The following is an 11,228-nucleotide window of genomic DNA, read 5'->3' as shown; positions in this document are numbered from 1 at the left end:
CCATGTTAGTTGTCAAAAGAATGCAAGCGCTCAGGTAGTAGTATCTGTATTGGCTGTTATCCGTGCGCAGTATATCGGCAAAAGGTTTAATCTGTTTGGTATAGTAAAGAGAAAGGGCTTTTACAAGAAAGTAGGCGTATTCTACAATGCAGCAGTCAAAAGTGCAAATCGTGCATTTTACGAATGGAACACTCGTTTTACGTATAGGTAAAGCATTGTACGTATTACTTATTGGCAAATTATGATGTTGTGTAAATTTAGGTTATGTTAAGGCGTTGATCAAGTACGAAAAAAGGTAAATTAAAGGTGCATATTATAAATGAATGTTCGTATTCCTTTTTTTAAAATTATACGCATAGATCACGTTCCAATGCTGCTATTATACCATCGTAAGCCCCGTTAAAGCCGATTACGTTTGTCAAAAATAGATTTTGCTCGCTTCCGGCAATTTCCAACAATTTATCGTTTCTGGTACCTCGACCGTTGGTGGGCTTCACGCCAATTGCATATGTCTGTAATTGAAGTTGTTTGTTTATTGGAGTAGGGTGAGGAAGATGGGGTATAGCCTACCTTAAGCATGTATTATCCAAACATCCTGATCGTGTTTTAAACAATTAACAACGGTCTATGGAAGTCGTGAGGATACGGTTTTATATTTCTTTGAATGTTATTTGTTTACTACTGAATAGGACGAAAAAATACAATAAAAATATGTCCCATCTTCCCCCACCCTACCATATATATATAGTAGGGTGGGGTAAGATGGGATATGTTTTTTCATCCCATTTAGTAGCAACGAAATAATATTTACAGAAATGCATTACCGTATACTCTATATAGACTGGCGACTGTATAAAAGGGCGTAGTTAAACACGATGGAATAATATGGGACGGTGTCCCAGCTTACCCCACAGTACAATACATTTTTTTCTGAACAAAATCGCCTACGTATAGCCTATTCTTGATATAGATTTATAAATAACTCACCAAGACGTTACTGTCTCGCAGGGAATTTGAAGGTGTAAGCATATCATCGTATGTCCTCCCGTCAGTCACTGTCACCACTATGTCTTTGTATTCGGCTCTATTACCATTACTTTCGGACAAACTGACGCTTTTTGCGTGTTGCAATGCCCTCCCAATGTAAGACCCTGTCGCGTAATACAGATCTTTAATACGTACGCATTTGGAAAGTTATACATAGTGCCGTGGGGTATGATATGGGATGCTGTTTTTACTTAAATTACATATTTCTTGATCGTGTTTTTAACAACGCTTTTTCGCAGTCGCAGGGATACGGTTATATAATTCTGTAACTATTTTTGTTTACTACCAAATGGGACGAAAAAAGATAATGAATGTCCCGCCATCTTACCCCATCCTACTATACAAGCTAGTTTAACATTGGTTAACGCCATGTTTTGTTGATTCTAGTATAGTAAGGTTGGGAAAGACGAGACACTTTAGCACCTAATGTCCCGATCGTGTTTTAAACAAATAGCAACGGCCTATGGGTCGCGAGGATACGGTTTTATAATTTTTGACTGTTCTTTGTTTACTACCAAATGGGACAAGAAAATAGCATGAAAAGGTACCCCATCCTTCCCCACCCTACCATATGTAAGTGTCCATGAAACAGAAAGGTACGTGCGATGTTTAAAAAGTCCGTTTAATAAAAAACCTCTAGTTTAGGTTAGGAATTATATACTATTGTGTTATGGCACATACCGCTCCCGTAATACGGTAAATTGTAAACTGCCGTTATCATTCCAGGTTTATCGTCAATGAAAGAATTCAGGAAGACTTCGCTTCTTCTATGTGGTATGCGATTGAAGCGAAAGACTGAAAATCGAGCCTTTTCGGGGGCCAAACTGAAGTGACTGCAAAGACATATTGATGGCTGTAAGAATTTCTTGAATACGGTATAAAAGGGCCTTATAAGCTATGTTGGCCAAATTGTCAGTTGGTAAGATGTATTGGCCAAATTGTCACTAATTTTCATAACCTCCTGTGAGATGACGGTTATATAGTAGGGTGGGGTAAGATAGAACACCTTTAACACATAAAATACAAATTCTTGATCGTGTTTTAAATAATTAACAGCAATTTATGGGAGTCGTGAGGATACGGTTTTATAACTATTTTAATATTCTATGTTTACTACCAAATGGAACGAGAAAATTGATTAAAAGGGTGTCCCATCTCCCCCCACCCTGCTATATAGATTTACACGCTTTGGCAGTCCTTTTTTACACGCGTTGGCAATACTTATAAAGTAGGGCAAAGTTGGATGGACATTGTCTTGTTCCATTTGGTATAGTAAACAAAAAGTATTTACAAAATTATGAATCCGGAGCCTCGTTAGTCTAAAACAGCGTTTTCAATTGTTTAAAACTGGGCCAGAAAATATGGGAATAAGTTGCCAACGGTATTTTACCCCATAGTATTATTTACATACCCACGTGTATTGAGTAGGCCATGATATACCTTATAAGACTTGTCACGAGATTCTGTACTTTGGCCCAGTTTTCAGCTCCAGTTGACGCTGAAGAGTCAAGGGCAAATACGAAATCCATTTTCCCAAAGTTTGGGCACTGTGCTACAAAATATTCGCACTTGAAAATTAATTTTTACGGTCCGCCCTCAAAATATATTGGCCTAGATTTATTTACCGTTACAAACCAAATGGCTAATTTATGTAAAAAAGTTGAAATCTGTAATTACCTTTGGCGAGCCCAACAAAAATGGTCGCAAGGATAATGAAGGCAGATAACTTCATATCGTGATTAATTTTTATCCTAGCCTGTACCTAGAAAAAGTCTGTTTCTATAATATACAGTAGGGTGGGTATAAGTAAATACCGTTAGCACAAAAATAAATGAATGTAACTTGCTCTATCCTAGCGAGGCAGGAAAAGTGTATAACACAGAACACATGCTCCAACGACTGTCGTTTTACGACCACGCGAGAATAAATAAGTTATATATATTCATTCATTCATTCATTTATTTATTTAGTATTTAATTGTATCATACAAAGTTATTGTTAATATGTCCTTTGTTATAATTAAAGACCTCTAAATTTGTAGCGTGATTTTTTTAATCTGTAAGCCTTGCTTTAACTTATTACTCGTCTTATATGATGTAAGATTCCACGACTGTTGAACATGCCGACATGCTGTCCTATCATTTGCAATGTAAAATTTAAGTTGTTCCTTTTTCTACTAAAATGCAATTATTTTTGTCCTAACTGTTCTCTAATTAATATTATATCTTCAAGACGGACACTTCTACTTCTTTATACTTCAATACGACACTCGAACACTTTCCATTAGTATGATGCAGAATTTTACTACCGCTGATGTGATTTAACTTTACTGCTATGAGCGTCAAGCGAACAAAAAAAGGTAATTATTCTTTTTCGGTGGGAACTTAAACGTTGTGATTATTACAGGACACGTCGTGGTATAAACTACACGTTGCCATTACGCCACCGGCCAAAGGTATTATTGATAAATATAGTCATTGGCACAATTATTACGAGAAATTGAAACTGGTTTAACTGGTTAAAGTAATGGTAAAACTATAGTAGGTTGGGGTAAGATGATACATGTTTAAATTCATTTTATTGATCAATTTGGTAGTAAGTAAAGAACATTAAAAGAAGTACATAACCGTAGCTTTACGACTTTAAAAGACGTTGTTAATTGTTTAAAAACGAATGGGAATATGGGACATTGTTTGTTAAAGAATTACCATCTTACCCCACAGTACTAAATCTACAGTATATCTAAACTGTTTAGTTACATGCATTAGACTTGATTGGCCACTATGTTAAATGGGTACGCTACAAATACAGTTGCGTTCACACCGTGATTTATCTCCGGAAGATTCGGCTCATTCGGATCCGGAAGAAACCCAAATTTCTGAACCATTGAAACCAGAAAGATGAAGATTTCCATTCGAGCTAGTTGTTCTCCCAAGCAATGACGTGGACCCACCGAGAAAGGTATAACGTGTTTCGACTGAACGAAGTTTCCCTTCTCATCGAGGTGGCGCTCAGGTTTAAACTTGCTTGGTTCGTCCCACACATCAGGATCGTTGTGTACCGCCCATAGATTCGGTATGATCTGTCAATATTATATAGTAGGTTAGGGAAAGATGGGACATGTTTTCATTCCCATTTATTGTTCTTTTTGGTAGTAAACAAAGAATATTTACAGAATTATAACCGTAGCCGTATACGTCTCATCATCGTCAACTGTTTAAAACACGATATCAGGAAAATTGGATTTACAGTCTAACAATATCACCTACTTTACTACACAGTATAGAATCCAATATAATATTACACACATTGTAGTTACTGTTCCGTATTATTTATATATGGTAGGGTGGGGGAAGATGGGGATACCTTAAGCACACAATATCCAAATATCCTGATCGTGTTTTAAACAATAACAACGCTATATTGCTGAAGTCGTGAGGACACGGTTTTATAACTATTTAAATTGTCTTTGTTTACTACTAAATGGTACGATAAAATAGAATGAACGGGTGTCCCATATTCCCCAGCCTACTATAATATATTTTACCACTGTGTTTTTAGGAATCTTATATCCAGATATATTCAACTCTCCCGACGTTGCATGAAATAGGTCCAAAGGTGTGAGAGTTCGGTATCTATAAATTTCCTCTATAAATGCTCGCGTATAAGGCATGCTCTCTCTGTGTGCCATACTGACAGTCGTTGACTGGCCTATGTAAAGTAAACAGGTATCGGTAAGTATACGTGTTATATTGTTTGTACAGGCACTAAGCTACTTTGGTGTCATTCTGTTTTTTACCCATATGTCCCAAAATACCTGTATTGTGGTTTTCTAATAAAAACATAAAGTAAAATGGGGTAAGACGGGACACCTGTAGGACATACCATCCAAATATCCTGATCGTGTTTTAAACAATTAAAACGGTCTATGAGAGTTATGGGGATACCGTTTTATAATTCTTTGAATGATCTTTTTTACTACTAAATGGGACGAGAAAATAGAATGAAAAGGTGCCCATTTCCCACTACCCTACTATATTGCAGTGACGAAACCTAAAACTTTGTGAATTTCATTCCGTAGCTTGTCTTGTACTCCAGGATTGTGAAGCAGAACCAGCAACGCCCACCTCAAAGTACTCGTTGTGGTTTCAGTGCCAGCAATGAATAAATCCCTCAAAAACACGAGCAACTGAAACTCCTGCAAGGATTTTATTACTTAATCAATTTGTCTTGCGTCTGTTTTAACCTCCCCGCGAGTTTTGGAGTTTCGGCGTGGAAATAATTATTGTTATAATTGGTTCCTCTCGCGTATAGCGTATAGAGTAAATTTGATCCCGCCTACGCTTGTTTTGCCACTCTTTCAGCAGTTGTTGTGCTTTGTTGTAATTTTCAGGAACTGCATTTTACTGGCATTGTTTAGCCAGTGATTTAGTCTACAGTCAAAGCTAGCAAACTGTTACGCAGTTAAGATAAATGGTTAATATATATGCAATAGAGTGAACATGCATATAACTACAAAAATAGCTTTTGTATTTATTCAGACATGCAGTTAATATAAATGGTCATTATTCAACATTTTGAATATGCCTATAAAAAATGATTTGCGTGGACAAAATTCTTTCTACGAAACCAGTGCTAGTTTAGGTTACTGAAACAGGCTTCTGGCACAGCACATATATAGTAACCGTGAAATGAGGATCGTTCCCAGCCATACGTTCAAGGAAGGCGTCAATAAAATCACGAATGTTTTCTTTGTCAAATGTCGCTCTATGCTCGTCAATAATTTCTCGGAAAAGGCCTGCATGCATTGAACAATAAGCATTGGATTATAATCAGTGAGATAATTTGCAAGCCTACGCCGTTGCAATAACCCAATCATATAACGTGTAAGTGAATACTTATGTTTTAGTTATGGTTATGTTATATTTTTTCAATAAATTCAGTTTTTTTACTCTAATTTGTCAGTGTGAAACTTGAGTGAATGAATGAGTGTAAAATATTTGGCGCTTGTTTATCCTCGCGTGGCGTGAAAACGACAGTCGCTGTAACACGGGTGGTTCTGCACCACGTTATGCGACCAACTTTATGTATAAAGTTATTGTCTCTGCGTTAAAGCATAGTATACTGAAGTGAGTATACTATCATTTCAGTATACTATGGTTAAAGTCTTGAATGGATGTAACCTATTTATCCTCGCCTGGCGGAACAGCGACACTAGTTACAACACTGTTGTTTTGTTTCACGCAGCTCGTGCTCGCTTACGAGTTACCACGTTGGTATAACTTTGTTAATAATTATACCTTTTTTGATTTGTTTTTATAAAACAGCTTGTTGGTAATAGCATATCCAAATAAAATATTTTGACCGTTTACTCACTGAACATGTCGTCCCTGTTGCTGATTTGCTTTTTGTTGTAAGTCGATATTGGCGGTACTTTGATCAACAGTGGTTCAAACAGCGTCAGGCTGAAATAACGCGCCGCCCGAGGATGATTGAATCTGTAAAGTAGGGTGGGGAAAGATGGGACACCTTTTCAATCGATTTTTTTGTCCCATTTGGTAGTAAACAAAAAAAACATTTAAAAAAATATAGAACCGTATCCGCACAACTTCCATAGACCTTTATTAATTGTTTAAAACACGAACAGGATATTTGGATATCATGTGCTAAAGCTGTCCCTTCTTGATATAATCACGTCGGTTTCTTTTGTGTTTTATACAGAAAAATAATATTTGACGTAAAGTAGTTTGGGATAAGATGGGACATATTTTTATTCTATTTCACTGTTCATTTTTAATTGTCAAAACAAATTGAAAAGTATGGAATATAGGCCAGTCTTCTAACGATATCCACCTTACTCCATGACCTCGCCTTATGTTAGCTGAAATGCCAGTGCGTTCTGTTCCTGAACTATTAATATAGACTAATGTTTTGTATAGAAAGTGTTAAGGCATATACGTTCGACCACACATTCTTTGTAATTTAAAACAGCTGCATTGTATGCTAGTATTGACTAAGTATATTCATTCATTTACCTCCAAGATACTTTTGCGACGAGGTCTTTGAACCTTTTGTTGTCGTAATCATATCTCCGCCCCATAGCAACACTACATATGTTGTTAGAAATAGCGTTGCCAAGTTTCGCCTGCGAATATGTTATTTTATTTCCGGTGTGATTTAAACATTTTTAACTAATGGATATTCTTGTCAGCATTGACCGGCAAAAAATTAGCCTCAAAATTCTGATGATACCCACTGTCTATTTTCCTAGCGTTCGTTTAAAAATTTCCTTTAAAAAATGTGCTAAATAAAGTTTTCTCTGGTGAGCTATAAAGAACACCAATAAAAACTTACAAGTATAAAATCAAGGTATAATTAAACATACACGTATATTTAAAAATGGCGATCGCTTAAACTGTAATGTAGTTAAACTTACTCTTTAGGTTTGTGTTTGCTAATAATTTTAATGTTAAATTTATCATTAGTCAGCATTCTAGCACAGCAGACAGTAAACAACTATAAATACACATTATCAAGTCCGCCAGTCGTAACAAAGCACGGTCTGTTCTTTATTAGAATCATAAAAAGTTTATAATGTTTTCTATAGCTTTGATCAGAGTCGTAGAATTGTTGTCACAATCTATAATTAGTAAAGTCAAAAGTATATAAAAAACAGAACACTCGTGTTATAAAGACTGTCTTTGCTCCGCCACGCGAGGGTAAAAAGTTTCATTTAGTTATTTAGTTATACCGCGTATAAGCCCCAACCTAAATGCACTGCTTCAATTAACATTTTAAAATACTGTGCTACCATTATTTCAAATGGTTTTCCCATAGTGGCACGTATCGCATCGTTTAAATATGAAACTTCTTCAACAATTCTTTCCTCCAAACTTCTCTTTCCAAATCCACATCTGCCAAAACACCAAATAGAATCAACTGATCATATAATAGAAACCTATATGCTTATGCAGTATAGTAGGGTGGAGGAAGTTGGGACACTTTCTTATTCTACTTTCTTATTGTTTTTTTTTATTTGGTAGTAAACGAAAAATCAAGGATTTATAAAACCGTATATCCTTACGACTACCACAGACCGTTGGTAGGCCTAATTGTTTAAAAACACGATCAGGGTATTTGAATATTATGTGCTAAAGGTGTCCCGTCTACCCCCACCTTACTATATCTGTATGGGCTACGTTACCCCGATGTATTGAGTAGGCCATGATAATAGGCAATACAGGCAAGATATTGCGACAAATTAGTATACTGTGGGGTAATATGAATATCGTTAGAATACAAATATTTTCTAATCACGTTTTAACATTTAACAACACTCTCAAAGCCGTGAAGAATACGTTATGCGTTTCTGTAAAATTATTAGTTTACTACCAAAGGTAGAAACAAGAATGATAACATGAACCGTCTTAGCTCCCATTACAAAAGTGTCATATATCATTTAGTCGGGTCCGATGTAACTTAGTCGGGTCGGGTCCGATGTAGTCGGGTCCAATGTAATTTAGTCGGGTCCGATGTACCGATGTAACTATATATCTCAACATAGTATTTACTCTCGAAGAGTTGTGATGCCAAATCTTCTCTGATTTTGCCATAAATCGCCACTACTGAATATAATCCCATGGTAGTGTGCAACTTCTTGGTGAGCTGGAAAATCTGGCCTTGCAGAAGTTACGTTACCTTGTTTCACAAGTGCCTGTGGTATTTATTACTTCAATTATTATATGTATTTGAATAACTGAAGCATCGTCATTACTTAAATACTATACATGCACAAATATCAAAACGCTTCGTCCGCCGCGGTGACAGAACTATTCTTTATGTGTTGTCTAAATTGTCAGACATACCCGAACGTTACATATTTTATAGTAGGGTGGGGGAAGATGGGCACCTTTTTCTTCTATTTTCTTGTCCCATTATTTGTAGTATAGTAAACAAAGAACATTTGAAAAATTATAAAACCGTATCCCCAAGACTCCTATATACCGTTGTTATTTGTTTAATATAAGATCAGCATGTTTTTATTATTTGCTGAAAGTGTCCCATGTTCCCTCACGCTACCATACACTTACTCGTAAGGGGCACGAGGTGTGTAAAACAGAACACTTGTGTCAAAAGACCGTCGTTGTCCCGCCACGTGAAGATAATTAAGTAACATTGATTAATCGCAACTTTAAGTAACCGTATATACCTCTTTTATTGAAGAGTAATCGTTGAGAGAAACCCAATCGTTTCGGCCCATACGGACAGACATCACGGGTCCATATTTCCTGCTCCATTTTCGCATTACACGTTCTGGGTATTTGCCAAGTCGGGGTAACACACCCACAAGGGGGTAACCTCTGGGGCCAGGCGGATAACTTCCCGGCCGTTTGTACCAGTAATAAACCGCGTAAAACACAACCAGAAAAGTCGCTAATGTGCTCACGTTTAACCCTATCAGTACTTCCATCATGCCTATATGCGACCTATATACTGTTTTAACGGAGGTTATATATAACCATTCGTTTGCGCTGGCAGCACTTGCAAATGCTGCACATTTACCTCAGCATAGCTTTACACTCGTAAAAGTTGAACTTGTGATCGTATATACACAGACGTGAACCCAGCTGTGTACTTAACTGTGGTAATGTTAATAATTAAACCGTCTGAAGTAATGCCAGCACACAGGCATAAGTGGCGATTAAAACGTTGAACTTTTACAACCATATAGTAATGCAGATTTAAATCGCTCAAACATTCAATCTAACATTTAAACTCGATACATGAAAACTCGATACAAGTAACATCGTAACATTCGAAAACAAAGAACATTCAAGGAATTATAAAACCGTATCCTTCCGACTCCCATGGGCCGTTGTTATTTGTTTAAAACACGATCAAGATATTTGGATACTATGAGCCAAAAGTGTCCCATCCCCTACTATATTTAAAGTTTAGGCCCATTGTTAAATCACTGATAATTTTATACGTGTTGGAGATATAACCTGTAAAAGTGTATACAGTTAACCATGGTTATATACTACACCGTTTAATCTTTGAACCTGTGTACGAAAGAAAGAGCCTCATTTTAAGTATATATATATACTATGTCTCTTTGTTGTCTGTAAAACGTATGCTGTTATGTTTATTTCTGTAGCGTGGTTTACTGGCTGAAACTATTTTGAGATTTTATCAAGCATAATATTTTATCATAATATTTTATATTATTTTTTTTACCCTTTTATCAAGCATAATATGAATGTATGAATGTAACTTACTTTATCCTCGCGTGGCCGGAAAACAACAGTCGTTATAACATGGGTGTGCACCTCGCGCCAGCTTACGAGTTACCAAGTATGTTACTTTGTGGGTGATTATTTTTTTTGGATTTTTTTTTATTTTTATGTATGGCTGATAATTTGGACAACCCATTAGTGACCACTGGGTTGGAGCAATTGCCGTTAAGTGTCTTGCTCAAGGACACATACGCCCACAATGGTAGCAGCGACGAGCCTTGAACCCATTACCTCTGGGTTAGAGGCAGGCGCGCTAACCACTTCTCCACGGCGCCGGAATAAATGCGAATTCAAGTACAAAAAGAAGTGCTAGAGCAGAGTATATTAAACTTGTTTTAAAAAAAACTTGTTTAGTATACTCTGGCTAGAGGCTTCTAAGGGGTACGGGGATTTTCCTTTATGTCGAAGGAGAAAATACTAAATCTCACGTGAGTGAGAAACCTCGCGTAATGATGATTCTGCGTTTTTTTGTCTCGCTAGTGTTTCTTACTTTTACAAATTCGATTTTGAAGTTGTTGGGCAGAGCAGCTCGTACGAGGTGGTGTAATCCCAGCATATGGTACTATGGTGTGATGGTCGATGGATATATGTTTTGTCCAAAGATCACTTGTGTACAAGTTGTAGAAGCGATGTGCTATTTTGGTTTGGACTTTGAACTATAGCCTAATATACTAGCTATTACTAAACTACTGAAGTGTATATATAAATTGTATGATTTACTAACTTCTGTAAGGTCTGTAAGTATTTAGAAAAATGTTTTTGTCAGAGGTATTAAAATAGCCTATTTTAAACGTAAAATAAAAGAATAGTTTTATTAAGCTGCTATAGATCAGAAGTGGCAGTGAATCACTGTGTATGTAGTATTTATAGATTAATTTAGTGTGT

General features: G+C 36.5%; 2 protein-coding genes across 2 annotated transcripts; both read right to left on the bottom strand.

Annotated features, from left to right (window-relative positions):
- Positions 1–30: 30 nt before the first annotated feature.
- On the bottom strand, positions 31–2,891 carry LOC149735567 (collagen alpha-1(XII) chain-like). The gene is made up of 5 exons (XM_089878117.1): positions 2,725–2,891; positions 2,488–2,599; positions 1,729–1,880; positions 988–1,151; positions 31–512 (listed from the first exon to the last, which is right to left on the bottom strand). Exons 1-5 carry the CDS (start codon positions 2,777–2,779, stop codon positions 348–350), a joined length of 648 nt encoding a protein of 215 aa, XP_089734243.1. The 5' UTR covers positions 2,780–2,891; the 3' UTR covers positions 31–347.
- A 210-nt stretch (positions 2,892–3,101) lies between these two features.
- On the bottom strand, positions 3,102–9,622 carry LOC149735566 (cytochrome P450 2J6-like). Its single transcript, XM_089878100.1, has 9 exons — positions 9,257–9,622; positions 8,619–8,761; positions 7,859–7,961; positions 7,083–7,192; positions 6,424–6,545; positions 5,733–5,845; positions 5,101–5,245; positions 4,595–4,758; positions 3,102–4,129 (listed from the first exon to the last, which is right to left on the bottom strand). Exons 1-9 carry the CDS (start codon positions 9,518–9,520, stop codon positions 3,812–3,814), a joined length of 1,482 nt encoding a protein of 493 aa, XP_089734226.1. The 5' UTR covers positions 9,521–9,622; the 3' UTR covers positions 3,102–3,811.
- Positions 9,623–11,228: the final 1,606 nt, after the last annotated feature.

Source organism: Ciona robusta, chromosome 5 (assembly GCF_009617815.1).
Source record: "Ciona robusta chromosome 5, ASM961781v2".
In the NCBI taxonomy this organism is placed as follows: domain Eukaryota; kingdom Metazoa; phylum Chordata; class Ascidiacea; order Phlebobranchia; family Cionidae; genus Ciona; species Ciona robusta.
The sequence above is the reverse complement of the archived record's forward strand: the minus strand, read 5'-3'. Positions and strand labels throughout refer to the sequence as shown.